Here is a 14,976-nt window from a genome sequence, read left to right on the forward strand (position 1 = left end):
ACAGGCGGAAGAAGTTTGTTAGTACGACTCGTGCGTCCCCATGAGTGATGACGAGACGGGATGAGTGAATGTCTCAAAGCAGCGGTTGTCAAACTCTGGTCTGCCACACAATGGCTAATAATATGTTCAAGAATTTCATGAGGATTATGTGGAAATTCTTGGAAAGCTTTGTTGTTGATCCATGGACCCAAAAGGTTTGAGAACTGGCCCAAAGCTGTTTTCATGTTGTGAAGGGTACGAGTTGTTCCCCTATCCTCCAGCTGCTTCCCTATCTCCTGACAAAACACGTGAAACCGAGCTAGCATATTAGCTTGCGCCGCAACGCCGCCGAGGGACAGCTGCTGCTGTTTTGTTTGGTGCCCTCTTCAAAGGTCCCGACACCAGGAACCGACGTGCCTTTTATGTGAATTATTTAGAGGCAAGAAGCCATTCATGCTCCGCAAACATCTGCTGACGGGGGAGCAGGTCCAAAAGGCTTTTTTTTGTGTTTTTTTTTGGAGCCTCTTCCGCACCACACGTTGCTTCCATTCCACGGCAATAACATGAGTATCCGCACCTCCCGCTCGATAGTCTATGGGAGGCATTGTTGTTCTCGAACGCAACAATTAGTCCAACTCTTGTTGCATTCCTGCCATGTCAAGGCAAGTCCGTTTTATTTATGTAGCGCCAATTTGCAACAGAAGGCACTTTGAACACATTGAGCAGGTTAGGAAGGCGCGCTCCTCGTGCGTTCAAGAAAGCCAGTAGGGTAGAAAGAAAACACACGATTAGGACGTTGGGAGTAATCGAGAGAACAATGGGCACAACAGCAGCCGTATCGACAACAGCAGCAATCCCGCGATGACAGGCGGCCGTGTCGGGCTTTGAGGTTTCTGGCAGGTGGCGTTGTGGTTTGGAGGTGTCGCCGGACTCTCCTTACACATGCTCGACGCCACCTGACCTCACTGCGCTCTACTACAGCTGATTGGGTCCAAGTGGAGAGGAGGCGGGGTCTAGCTGTTTCCGTAACCCTCTATATATTTTGTCATTGTACTTACAACTTCTCTAATGCAGTTGAAAACGGATGACAGTGTAAATGTTGGCCTCCATCTGTTCCTATTTAATCCTGCTTTTTATGCCTACAGATATAACTATTTTGTTCTCCCTTTCATTTATTGTGGGTGTAATTCTGCTGTCAACCACTAAACGGCAGCACACTATGTTTGCGCCATGTAAGTGAAATAAATGGAATGAAAACAGGAAGTATTTCAAGCTTAGCCTATTTTTTGCTGAATATTATTGAATGTGAAATCTTCTAATCCTGCTTTTTATGCCTACGTAAGGTGATGGCTGTAAATTCATTTTATAAATGTACATCTTTGGGAATGATTATTGGTGTATTTTGTGAGATGAAAAGTTTGTTAGTTTGGAAAGAATATTATTTGTTTACTGTAAACGCAGCGAGGGATCGCTACACTACATTTTGCTTTCTCTCAATATATTGTTTAAAATATCTTTGTGTTATTTTAAAAGTGTGCTGAAAGACCATTAAAAAAATATGCCTAGGAAGTATTTAAATAGAGTATTTCTCTATTTATTTATTAGTTTTTACTGCACTTCAAAACCTTATTTATGCACATATTTTGGATATGTGATGGGAATCTGTTTTTTATGCTCCAACTGCCCTAACGCACGTCTGAAGTTAGCCCCACGGGAGTGAAAACTGAAGTGGGTCACTTGTGGTGTAAATGCAGCCTTAAGACTGACAGGCAACGTGCACCTGCCGGCAGCCAGCGCAGCACAACTGCTTGCGCAAGTTGTGCTGCAACTAATCAGCAGCACACAAACGCTATCAGAGCCACAACGCTTACATTTCGACATTGTTTTTTTTTTTTGTTTTTTTTTCTTTCCTCCGCACGGCTGCTTCCCGTCCAGTGCTGGTTTATACCAGCGATTCCCAATTTCACTTCATTAGTCCAAAAATGGTTTACAACAAATAATGAATCTTTTTACATCTAGCTATTTATGCCAACAAAAAGCCTTAAAATAAATAAATACAATTTCGGCAAAATTAGGTAATTTTTAGGCGGGGCGATTTTAAAAGAGCCAATTAAATTGATCAGCCCTAAAAAATTAAAATTAAAAAAATTTAAAGTGGCTGTACATAATTCAACGTTTGATGTTCTGTCATTTTTTTCTGACAAAAATTCTGGTTTGCAAGACAAAAGCAGCGATAAAATATTCGACTTCCGCGATGATGTCAGCTCAATGCAAACAGAAGAAGAAGGCGGCTCCAAATGTTCCGCTCCCGATCCACTTCTTGGCCCCAATCCCGCCTCCTGGGTGAAGATGATCCAGTGTCACGCAACTCCAAACAACCTAAAATTCCTGCCCAGTGTGGCTGTTAAACGCACACGTAAACAAAACGTTTCAAACTTTCCACTCCCGGTTGACGGCGCGTTGAAGCGGCGAAAAAGCTCGCCGTTGATTTCTGACTTCAGGTCGCGGAGGCGGCGGCGAAATGTAAACAGCGGAAGAGAGGCCAAGTGTTTGGCAAGCCTCCTCCACGCTCATGGTTTGGTTCATGAGACGCGCCTGTTTTGACACGAGGGTGATGTAACGCGTAATAAAACACAAATGACATACCTGCCGGCCGATAAGCTTTCCGTCTGACGGCGGCCTTATCCGCGGGTCACTCTCCATCGGAATGATAACGGTGGGAAAACCAGGCTGGTAAATTCAGGTCCAGAAAGTAAAAACCCTGCCAACAGTTTGCCTTTAGCCCCTTGTGCTAGCTAGCTAGCTCCCTAGCAGGTAACCAAGCACCCGGGTAGCTAGCTAGGGAGCTCGCTAGCTAGCACAAGGGGCTAAAGCCAAACTGTGGCAGGGTTTTTACTTTCTGGACCTGGATTTGCCACCTCTGCCCTAAGAACTAACTTGTACATGTTGTCTACTTTTGTCTAATGCTTTCAATTTTATGTCTTAAGAATCCAGACATTCAATCCCAGGTACATATTTATAAATATGTTTAATGTTTTCAGGTGGTAGGGTAAAGGAGAGTCTGAAAATGTCTGGCACTGAACGTGTTTTAAGAAGAAGAGGCAGAGAAGGTCCTGTAAGAGAAAGTGTTCACTAAAAAGAGAATTTATGCCTGTGAGAATTTGTTTTAAGAACCTCGTGTGTTAAAGTAGTAGTTGTTAAAAGGTTTAGAAATGACAGCAACCTCTATGCTAATTCCCTTTAGCCTTTCTATGGCGTTTTGTATCAGTAGTTAGCATTAAGCTAACTGACACGAAATGATATGGTTTGGTTCTGCGATATTTATTTTTTTCCAATGCAGGCTCTGCGGCATATCTAATCGAGCACTTTCTCAACCAGTCGTCGGGCAAACAATAACAAAGCGAGCGCAGCCTGCAGCAGGAGAACGAAAGTCACTCAATGATGAGAGCGAGTCATGTCGAGAGAAGAAAGTACAGCAAAAAAATTGAAGAGGAGCGTCTAGTTGGGTGATTTTTTTTTCTTCTTCTTCTTCTCTTCTTTCCTGCAGTTCACTATAACGTTGCTTTTGTGGCGCGCGCGGGATTACATAAAACGCAGACGTTCGTGGAACACTCACATTGATCCTCCATGGAGATCTCCTGCTGGTTGCTCTCGGCACTGCGCGTCAACAAATCGGGCCCCTGGTCCTCGGCGGGCTGGCGTGCAGAATCAGAGTAGCTGGCGGGGAACAAGGTCCTCTTGGCTGGCTGCTGGTGGGTGCTTTGGTAGAGAGGCCGGCTAGCGACAGAGCTCAGGAGCAACAAACACATGGCCGCCACATCCCATAAATTCATCTTAGACTCAGTTCCTATGAGAAGAGCTGGAATATGGGAGAGAGATTTAAAAACAAAAAAAAAACGTCAACAACCCACCTAGCATGTTACCTGCTAATACGTAGCTCCGAAATAGGTTTTACGTACACGTAGAATATAACGTAGAAAGAATACTGAAATGCTAATTGGTTGCCACAAAATACTGTACGTACAAAGTGTGAATGAAATATTAGCTCGTGAGCACAAAACTCAAATTTGAGGGCACGAAATGCAAATTGTGTGCGCGCAGAATACTTTTTCTGTGGTCTTTAAAAGGGTCTAAGTTTTTATAAGATTACAAAGCAAGAATTTGTTGGCCACAAAGTATGTCTAACGTGCACAATGCGATACTCATTTGGAGCCACAAAATACTGTAGCAATAACGTGCAAATGAAAAAGGTCAAATGTGTGCAAAAAATTTTTTTTTGGGGGGTGTGGGTTTAATATTATTTCATTAAAGTAAGCAAACACAACTGTCCAGAAATGATATGAGTAACATCATTTGTATTTTTGTGCGTATATTAGACCTTCCTGGCAACACATTTTGGTGTGCACAAAATGCATGAAACCCAAATTAGTGGCCACATGATAGCATTTCATGTGCACACACTTGAAATTGAACCACAATTGAACCTTATTTTTTCTCCCCGTATGTCACGTCTGGGACTCTACAACAAGCGCTTGTAAAACACACCGGCCCGATAGCGATCACACATTTCATTTCATTTGTCCCAAAATAGTTATTAGTTACACATTGTCCATGTCTGCATGCCTGCCAGCAACATCTCGCGACAGCCACAGCATGTTCAACATACAACAATCCCGCGTGTCCACCTGTTGCCATTCATACAAATTTGACCAGATCATATTTATTTCAGTATCTCTACTTTTTTTTGTGACGTTTTTGTTTTGATCCCTTGTGATGCTACAGGATGAATTTGAAAGTGGGATAAAAAAAATAAAAAAATACACAAACACGTTGTGCTGGTGTGGGGTGAAAAGAATTTTGAGAATCACCTTCCGAATGTGTGATTTCAAAGTTTTGTACTTTTTTTTTTTTAATATACAATCGCCGTGGTCAGTTAGAACATAAACACACATGCATGCGCGTCTATCGTTTTGCATCAAAACAAAACAAGGAAACGTACTTTATCTATTTGAATTGTGTTCGGATTGAAATGCCTCCCCCTTTAACATCAAATGAGGCTGAGTGTGACACTCTCACCTTTAAAGATGGCCCATGCAGACCTGCACCCCGCTGCGGTTAAAATCCAAACGTCATGTGTTGTTTTTAAGTGCATCCACACACACAAAAAAAAGAAAAAAGAAAAAAAGTCCCCACTTGTTTGCGCGACAGTTTATGTCCACTGCTGGAAGAAAAAAAACAACAACCCAAATGGTCACCCAAGATCCACAACGTGTGCGCACTTTGGACCTCCAGCTGCTCCACGCTGGGAATCCAAAAGACGCAATCTCCCACTCCGCGGATGAAAAAAGACGCACAAATCCCTTATTTTTTTCTTCCTTTCTTTCCTTCTTCCTCTCCCCGATCCCGCCTCGACTGCGCCGTGTCACATCCCGCGTCCGCAGAAGAGCGGCCAGGGTCGAGCGGTGTCCATGTCCACGCGAGGGTCTCTCGTCCTCATCGCGCAGCCGAGCAGCGCCGAGCCGCGCTCCGCGGGCACTCCGGAGGGATTTATAGTGCGGGCTCGCTCGCTCGGTGTCCGCCCCTCTCAGACGACGAACGGTGAGTAAGGAGCGCGAGGACGCACCGCACACACACACACACCCACTCTGGGCGTAGTTAACGCGAATCCACTTGCCCCGTTGATATGAGTGGAAATGACGTTAATCCGTTCCAACCCCCTAAACAACAACAACGCATTTTTGTAACATGTTTTTTTTTTTTTTTTGAAGAGACAAAATGACAATCTGCCTTTGTTTAAAAAAAAATAAAATAAAAAAAAATAAAAACATTTTTTTTTTAATAGAATTATTACAAAGGGGGCAGTCCCCCCCACCCCCCCCCCCCCCACCCCCGCTTGATTTGACATTAAAGTGCTTCATCGTGGCTGTGAACTTGAGTAATGATACTTCAAGCTGAAAGAAACTTAATAATTTAAAGTAGCTTCAGCTAACGAGTCTTGTTTAGCTAACAATGTAAAACACCCTTGGCGGTGCTAACGAGTAGCATCGTTGCTGGTGCGGTGGTGGAGCAACGACTTGCGGTACACGGAATTTGATGATGAAACCCGGAGATTGCCGCAACTAAAGCTGCAGTGGCGTGTTTTTCTCAGAACAAAAAGTGTCTTTAAACAGTTGTTTAAAGGCTTATAGTGATGCTAGTTATATTAGCGCATCCGTGGCACTTCGCATTATGTCTTCGCATTAAGTTAGCAGACTTGAGACCAACGTAAAAAAAATATTTTTCATTTTCATTTGAGAAGCTCAAATGAAAATGAAATAGAATTGGATTTTTTTTTCTCGAATGTTATTCGAAACGGTTAACATTTTCCCACTTCCTTTCTATTCTATAAGAATTTTTAGGCAGAATTTTTATGTTCAGTATCACCATTGGGAATTCCGACTATACAACTCATCCAGTTTGGTTATTTCGTTCTTTGGCTAATATGGAGAGGAGCAACAAATGCATGAGGACAATTTGCCCCCCCCCCCCCCCGCCCCCCTTCATTCCCACTCTTGTGAAACGATGGCTATGCCCCTGGCCGCTCACCCTCACAGGAGCCCCCTGTTTGGAGTTTTCAGATATCTGTGGGATTATGTCACACATCCCCGTGTCCTTGGATTTGGATGTCAGCATGCGGAATGCGATCTGGGCATGATTGGAACCTCATCGCTGGCGTCAAGTTGCCGTTCTGCTCGGCTTCGTGCTGTTGGCTAAATGTAATGTTTGAGGTTATGTCAATATGCAGCTTTCTAAAGCTCTGCGTGCTTGCCAACTGGGCTGCTTTTAAAGTTGGAAAAAAATTGGTCGGGCACCAACGGTTTTGGGGAGGGGTTCTTAGCTTGGGGGTCTAAAGTACAATATATTATTTTCTTCTTCTTCTTTTTTTTTTTTTTTAGGAAATAACCTCTCAAATGACAGAATTCGAGAAAAAGCGCCATCTTTAACCTGTTTTGTTACTCAGGAGCAGTTTTCCTGCGTCAATTAGACCCGGGCGTCCCAAAGTCCGTACCTTTCCCGGAAGTCTTCCGACCTTGCGTCGAATTTGACCGAAGACGTCTCGTCGGCTGACTCGCGCGAATGCAACGACGTCGACGCCGCAATTCCACACAAGTTCCACCTGCCTTAAAAAAAAAAAGAAAAAGAGCTCCGACTCGGCCGCCGTCGGGTTGAGCCTTCCTGTCGAGGCATGTTTTTCCTTACGGGTTCCCGGCGTGCCGTGCCCTCTTCATAAAGGTCTGCGGGGTGCTGAGCCAAATGTTCATTGTATGAATTCCTGGCTGTCAAGTTCTCACACGGTCGCATTCAACCGGATGACAGCGCTCGTTTTCTTCGTATTGTGCGCCTGTAATTTACCTTGCAGCACTTCAAATTATTATTATTATTTTTTTACCCTGTGCTAATTATTTCCCCCCGTTTCTCTAATCATTTGATATACTTAATGGTCCAGAGTCACCAGCGGGAGGTGCATTTGGTCCTGGGACCTTCAGTGGGGACTCACCTGACATACTGTGTATATGAAGTCCACCTCTTAATTTCACCACTATCATATCACAAAACTGTCAAATCTATACAAAAATGTCATCTAACTGAACCGTGTACATAAAAAGGAGCAGGTTCACAATTAGTATTTATCGCATTCACTGCTAGTTCAGTTAAAATGGATTTTTGACGTGTATAGCCGTCAATGGCAGTGAACGTTTTTTTATTATTAAAAAAAACAAAAAACAAACATTATACCGGCCATGCTGATTATTTAGTGTATTATTAACTTATTCACTCCCAGCAGTTCCTTTTGGTTTGTATGTACTCTTAAATCAGAAAAAGGGCACCATGCTCGAAGCGGAGCTGCACAACAACATCTTCGCGTAAGAATTTGAATGGCCACAGTACCTTGGTGTCTTCAAAAGGATGGAGGGGAAAATGGGGTCCGACAAATTTTTAGCACCGCAAAGCATTTTGGATAACCCTCATCGATGTCACGTCACCGCCTGAGATGTTGTCGTTTTTTATTTTGGGGCGTACGCACAGAGGCCACATTGTCTGCCTCCGTGTTGTCGAGTCATCAAGAAAAGTCCCCCTTTTGGGTTCGTGACTCGCCCGTGTGTCATCCGAGACCCTCCGGCGCAGATGAGACCCTCGGACAACGAGGCCGTTTGACATGAAATCATCTGAGAGGCAGCGGAAGCGTGACTCACGTCAAAAGTATGATTTCAGATGCGCCAAACATCGTGACTACATCAGAGCCCGGACACAAAAAATGTGTCGGAAATTGTTCCAAAAGGACGTCAAATTTCAAATCACAATTTAAAAACATTGCTTTTTTACGGAAGAGGATTTGGGCCAGTGAAGAGAGGAAGGAAAAGGTTTGGCAGGATTCTCACTTTCATCTCAGAATTCTAAAGTCGGAATTCTGACTTTATTCTTAGAATTCTGACTTTATTCTTAGAATTCTGACTTAAAAGTGAGAATTTTGAGATTAAAGTCAGAATTCTGAGATTAAAGTCAGAATTCTGAGATTAAAGTCAGAATTCTGAGATTAAAATCAGAATTCTGAGATTAAAGTCAGAATTCTGAGATTAAAGTCAGAATTCTGAGATTAAAGTCAGAATTCTGAGATCAAAGTCACGTTATTCTCAGAATTCTCCCTTTCGTCACAGAATTCTAAAGTCAGAATTCTGACTTTATTCTCAGAATTCTGATTTAAAAGTGAGAATTCTGAGATTGAAGTCAGAATTCGACCAGACTTTTGTTTTTTCGCTCACTTCACTAGCCCTAATACATTATTATTTTTTTATTCCCCCGTCTTAGAGAATTTAGAAATGTGCGCGCTTATACGCGCATTTGGCGAGTTGTGTCATCGGGCAAGCGAGCAGGAAGTCCGGTCAGCTGGTCCATTATTAGGACATGTCATAGTTGAGACGTGGCCCCGGCGCCAGATGCCCGAGCCATCGCGGCACTCGGGTCGGCGCCGCGCTTCCATCTGTTTCGCTCGCTGCTCAGACCTTTCGGGCCGCCGCCTCTCAGATAGTATGCTCGCTAAAATACACACTCGCGCACGTGTGTGTGTGTGTGTGTGTGTGTGTGCATGAGATCACTTGGTACTATCAAAGTTCAGGCACGGTTAAAAATAGCACAAGAGGAAGTAAGGTTAAATTTCTCACACGCCGATTGTAATGCGTTGAGGGGAGGGTCTCGAAGAAGAACCTTTGAGACCCTCCGCAAGTGGCGTTCACGCAAAGCCAATTTGAACATCGTGACCAATTTTGTAACTGTGGGCGACCTCACACGTGACGAGGGAAAAAAATGATGTCACATGCATAACCAGGTATGTTGTAGTACCAAGAACGACCTGCGAGAGGCAGCATTGAGCCACAGAGCATCCAGACACCAGTAGTAGTAGCAGAAGAAGAAACTAAATGAAAAAAGCTTGACAAACGATTTTTTCCCCCCACAAAATAAAAAAATAAAAAATGTTTATCGTATTTCTCAGAAAAGTGCAAAACTTACCACTCGATATCCCATCAAAATCACGAGTCTGTGGCTCGGCCCAACTTGGTGTTGACCATGCACACATTCGCCATCTTGATTATTGAACAGGTTTAACAGTGACGATTGTTGGCCTGATTTATTTTTATTTTTATTTTTTTTGTATAGCAGATTACGCAACACAACCCACACCACGGGATCATCTTTCAAGAGAACTGATGACTGTACTTCAGAATCACGGAAACATTTGTGATCGTAAAAATTGAAAAAGATTATCATTCATAATTGTCGGACCAAGTTTTCTGAGCAGTGTGTGTGTGTGTGTGTGTGTGGGGGGGGGGGGGTCTACTTTAGATGACCATCACGCGCGCTCAAAGTGCTTTTTGGAGCGACAATATCCTGCCGCGTGACTTCCTGCACGGCGTGTGAAGAACTCTGTATAGGTCAAGGGTGAATTATCACCCCAGCAGTGAGTGCGACGCCACTAATCTCTCTCGCACCGACCACCACCAACTTCCACTGAGTCACAAAAGAAATCAAGTCGAGATCTTACGATGGATTTTCCCCCACAGAACTGCAGACGATGCATCCTGTGGGGAAAATTGAGGAAGCGGGTGTTAGGGAAGGCGTTCTGCAAAATAGCGCCCCCTTGAGGTGGCACGGTGGCGTTTAGTGTTCAAAGAGCGTCCGCCTACCGTCTTACTAAACAAATAGGAACGTTCAAAATATGAAAAGCTCCCCCGGGTGGAAGTGGCGTCGCCTTTTATTGGAGTGGCTCGTCTTACCGATCCGCACTGAGCTATTTTTATTATAACCTTTGCCGGTGGCCATTTTGCGTTCATGGAAAGTAAGGCAGTGGCCCGCTCGATCCAGCAGATGGCACTGTGGCGAAAAAAGCATTTTGGCTTGTACATTCAAACACTATGAATTTCTTAGTTAGTTAGTTATATATATATATATATATTAGGGGTGTGAATTGCCTAGTACCTTTCGATTCGTATCACGATTCATAGGTCACGATTCGATTCGATACCGATTAATCCCGATACGAATCTATAAATATATTATTGCAAATTTTTTTGGGACTCAAATTTAGAAAAATACCAATCAGTAAATTTGTACATGTACACTGTAAGATTTGTATGAAAATGTATTTGTTTATCTGAAAATTCGGGCTTATAACTGAGCCACTGCATTTAGCAAACGGCACTGAAATCAAATATTAAGGCTTAATGTTGATGTTTAGAAATCGATTCGGCCGCATATCAAATTCATTCGAGAATTGCGCGTTGTAATATCGCGATATATTGCCGAATCGATTTTTTTCTAACATTTTTTAAAGTTTTCTTTAAATTCACGTTATGCAAATTTCTTGTCTAGACACATTTTCCAAACACAAAAATCTAAGTTTCAGTTGCAACTTTTTCTGCATGGCATCCAGCCTCGGGAATCTTTTTGGGACCTCCTCGGATCGGAAAATGTTTCAAATTCTTCGATTCTCAGTATTGCTCAATATATCCCCAACGAGGCTCAAAATGCACAAACCGCTTTGGGCCCAAAGTTCCAAGGTCACCCGAGCGCAAGAAGCAATGGAAGGACGATGTCTTTTGCGGCCCAACGTCCCGGAGTGACAGCGGCGAGGCTCAGATCCGGTTCCCCCGTCCTAATCCCGCCTGGTATGTGTTGAGAGCGCTGGCGTCCACCGCAGCCACCTTAAATCATCATTTTCTCCGCCTTGCTGAGAACGTACAAGCCGGCGACAGAAACACAACGCTCGACTCGGGTTCCTCGCTCGTCTTGGACCGACGCGCGGCGACACACACACGTTGCATATTGGCACCTCCCGTACCGCGGGGCCTGCGAGAAAGAGCACACGCACAACGCGGCCGGTAACACAAGCGCGTATCACGTCGCGGGTTTGATCAGAGCAGCATGACCGCATTGTCGCTAAATCACGTCATGTTGTCGCCTCGGAGCTCGTTCCCAGAAGGCGCTATTGATATAGTCGCAACATCGACGGCTGGTGTTTACCCCCCCCCCCCCCCCCCCCCCCGTTGACTCAGTTATGTGTCCCACGCCCTCCGGTTTCAGCACATCTTAAAGGAGCTCGAGTGAGTTGATTGATTAAACTCAGGGAATTGAACCCTCCTTTTATATGCCGGTTTGTAATCAAGGACCAAAGAAAGCTATTATTAGAAAAAGTCTTTGATTCTTAAATGTACTTTCGGTTTGACGATATTTACATGAATTCCAAGATTTTACTCAAGCGTGTTAGAAAATAGCAATAAATGATGCGATTAATCACAATTAATTACGGAATATTGTGCGATCAATTATTATTATTTTTTTGAATCGTTTGACAACACTAGTTAGCATATGATGAAGACGGTGAATCAAAAAGTAGATTTAAAATATCATAATTCTCAGAAATATTTTCCTTTGTCCTTTGCACACAAAAAAAACCTGATAAATATTTATTGTGACATTCTCCAGTTTGTTAGTATTATGCTGCCACCTGCTGGGCAAGGTGTGCACAGCAGGAGGAGCAGCACAGTGACTTTTCAATGAAAGCAAAAAAACATTCAATACATATTATTATTATTTTTACACAATGAACACATTACAAATTATGACAAAGATAATGACGCTTAAACATATGCCCCGCCCCCCAATAAAAATCGGCAAAATGATTGACTTTTGATTTTTTTTTCTCTCCCCGCTCTGTTAATTAAACACATAACAAACAACAACGTATTGTAAAACAGTGATATATTTTATTAATAAAATAAAATTTTCGATATTTTATTCTAGATTCTAAGACAGAAAATCGCGGCGGATAGGTCGCCCCCCAAAAAAAAAATAAGCAAACAGGTGAAAGTCGGGTCATGTGATTACCGGCACCAAATAAAGCAACGTTGGGCGAGCCTCAAAACAAAACTCTCTTGTCATTAACGAAATGTAAGTCAAACAAACGCAGCGGCAGGCAGCCTTGAACCTTGAACTTTGCTTCCGGAACAAGCTGACTTAGAATAACTGACAAGAGTGGACACAATTGGACTTAATGCCACAATAATCTAATCAGTTGGCTCGGGAGTGGAGGTCACGGGAAACTCCTCTTCCAAGGTCAGAGAAATTAGCGATAGCTAGCTACCGGTTGTATAAGCGCGGCCCTGGATCGGGTGCTAGCAGCTGCGGCGTTGTTGATCAGATATGAGCCAATTAATTATTAGAACCTTTTGCGTTGTGCGTTTTTTTGGCGTGAGAACAGACGACTTCCTCGCAGGAGCTAAAATTAGCAAACGCGGGCGTGCGATCTGGAAGGAAGGTACGATACTGATAATCGTGCATTATCATTTATGTTTGGACCGTCGTTTTGTTTGTTTGCTAATCTCTAAGGCGCTCGACCCCGCGGGCGAGACCGACATGGAGCAAACGGCGACGTGAGTCACGCGAGGGCGGGGACGCATACTTTGAGCTCTTTTCAATATCGCCGCGAGTCCAAGGATCTGGATAACATACGGCGAGGTCGTAGGTCCCGGTTCGGGTGTCACAATGTTGAATGGCTCCCGGGCGCGCCGTCATCCTGCTTGGCCCGCGTTTACAAAATGTTGCTCAAAACATATTTGAAAGGTCGACTGTCGGACCCAAAGGACAGTTTTCCTCCACTGTAACGAGATCCGGGACGCGTCGGCGGCTTTTGTAATTTGGCAAACGGCGAGCGCCACACGCGGCTGTCTTTGTGATCCGGCTGCAGGTTAGGATGCGACGTTCGGGTTCGGGTTACCGACCGTTGCAGAATGGTTGACATGCTGAAACAGCTGTGTGGGCAGACAAGGAGATATGTAGCTGCGAGAATTTTTTATTTGTATTTTTATTTTTAAACCTTTATTGATACTGCGATCAGGAATGTATGAGGCGAGTTTTAGCGTTCGTTGTAGTTTTTCGGTCATTTGAGCCACGGACCGTTGACCGTAAGCAATGTGGACTTTAGGAATCAAGAAGTTTTATGTTGCGGTAGTACCAAGATTGACCTTTAGGAGACAGCCGGGAGCTGCAGGGCATCCAGATTGCTGGTAAAACACAAAGAAGAAGAAGAAGAAGGAGGAAGAGAAGATAGGCTAACTGTTAGCTTATAGCATAGCGATGACAAACGTCTCCTTGTCATTCTTGCGATTGAACGATTATCCGGGCAGATGAGGGAGCAAAAATCGCTACCAAAGGATCTTCTAGAGACAATTAATCGTTTCATTGCCAATTTTATCGTCATGTGTGTACCCCGCTTTTCATTTACGATTGTCAGCGCGGGCTAATTTCTAATCTCGTAACAACATAGCGGTGCAAAACTCGTGGCCTTGTTATTTTTTTTTACCATTTTCCAGAACAGATTGCGAAGGAGAAATCACCGCACCACAGGACGATCCCGTCTTTGACAGAAATCCGATAATCAGGCATTTGCCGACATTGATTTTCCAGCGTGCGTGCGTACCCTGCTTTCGTCGCGTCCTCCCACGTCGTCGTTGTCTGCCGCACAAAAGGACTTTCTGTCGGAACCGCCGAACAGGTTTAACAATGTACGATCACTGGCCTGGCCCCAATTTTTCCTTTTCTGAGCAAAATCTTTGGATCATCACTCAAGATGATCTTTCATAGACAACTGATAATCAGTCGTCTGCTGATTTTGATCGGAAAATTTGGCCCGATTTCCAGCATGCGTGTACCCCGCTTTGCAAGTCCACCACATGTCAATCATGCATTTCTTCAGAGAGGTTTTTCTGTTTAAAAAAAAAAATATATATATATATATATATATCGGGGGGGGGGCGGTGGGTGCAGAGGGCAAAGCTTTGGAGAAAGACGACCGATCGTATTTCCACCACATTTCACAATCTTTGTACCTGCTGCAAGTGTACAACAAAGAGGTGTCAAAATGGAAACGGGATCGGCCTGTGTGACAAAACCGCTCGGAGCTATCGGTTCTGGGCAGAGAAAAGGCCTGTAAACCCCCCACCGCCGGCGCCCCTCGCCCCCACAGCAGATGGGAGCTTTTCGGTCAGGGCCGCAGGGGGGGGGGCGCGTCGAGACCCCGAGACGACCAGCGCGACCACAAAAAAGCCGGCAGACGCGGCAGGACCGTGAAACATTTTCCCGCGAGGCGGAGGAGGCTTTCGCTCACCTGGCCTTTGGTGTGTCCTCATGTTACCGGGCTTGCGGTGGGCCTCCGCCCAGTCCGCCCGCTCGCCATTGTTCGGGGCCTGCGTGCGCAGACAATGAGGACGAGAGCAGGGGGGGGGGGCGGGCCATGGGAGCGAGCGAGCCGCGTTTCGGGGCTTATTGATGCCCGCGTATCTGTTTACCGAGGCGGTTAAATTGAGCGATGACGGCGCTCATCAAAGGTCGGCGATACGCCTGCTCGGTCCCGCGCTCGCCGCCGACGTGCACTACATCATGTCGGCTTTGAAAAGACGCACCTGA

General features: G+C 44.6%; 2 protein-coding genes across 4 annotated transcripts in view; one reads left to right on the forward strand and one right to left on the reverse strand.

Moving 5' to 3' along the window:
- Positions 1-14,976, reverse strand: part of gdnfa (glial cell derived neurotrophic factor a) — a 42,414-nt gene that overhangs the window by 4,550 nt on the left and 22,888 nt on the right. Inside the window, exons 1-2 of one of the 3 annotated variants that reach the window (XM_086097295.1) lie at positions 5,056-5,635; positions 3,596-3,838 (exon numbers count right to left, since the gene is read on the reverse strand). In XM_086097295.1, coding sequence (XP_085953421.1) covers positions 3,596-3,838; positions 5,056-5,131 — 319 coding nt within the window. In that variant the 5' untranslated portion in view covers positions 5,132-5,635. Of the gene's footprint in view, positions 1-3,595; positions 3,839-4,581; positions 4,668-5,055; positions 5,636-14,976 lie in introns of those variants that run through there. The other 2 variants (XM_086097296.1, XM_086097294.1) reach the window with 2 other exon arrangements.
- Positions 5,402-14,976, forward strand: part of opn4xa (opsin 4xa) — a 30,947-nt gene continuing 21,372 nt past the window's right edge. The window contains exon 1 of the mRNA XM_086097292.1: positions 5,402-5,577. The gene's annotated coding sequence lies outside the window, so the exon portion shown is untranslated. The remainder of the gene's footprint in view (positions 5,578-14,976) is intronic.

The sequence above is a fragment of the Leptonotus elevatus genome, chromosome 15, assembly GCF_054856555.1.
Source record: "Leptonotus elevatus isolate MCC_2025b chromosome 15, RoL_Lele_1.0, whole genome shotgun sequence".
NCBI classification, from domain to species: domain Eukaryota; kingdom Metazoa; phylum Chordata; class Actinopteri; order Syngnathiformes; family Syngnathidae; genus Leptonotus; species Leptonotus elevatus.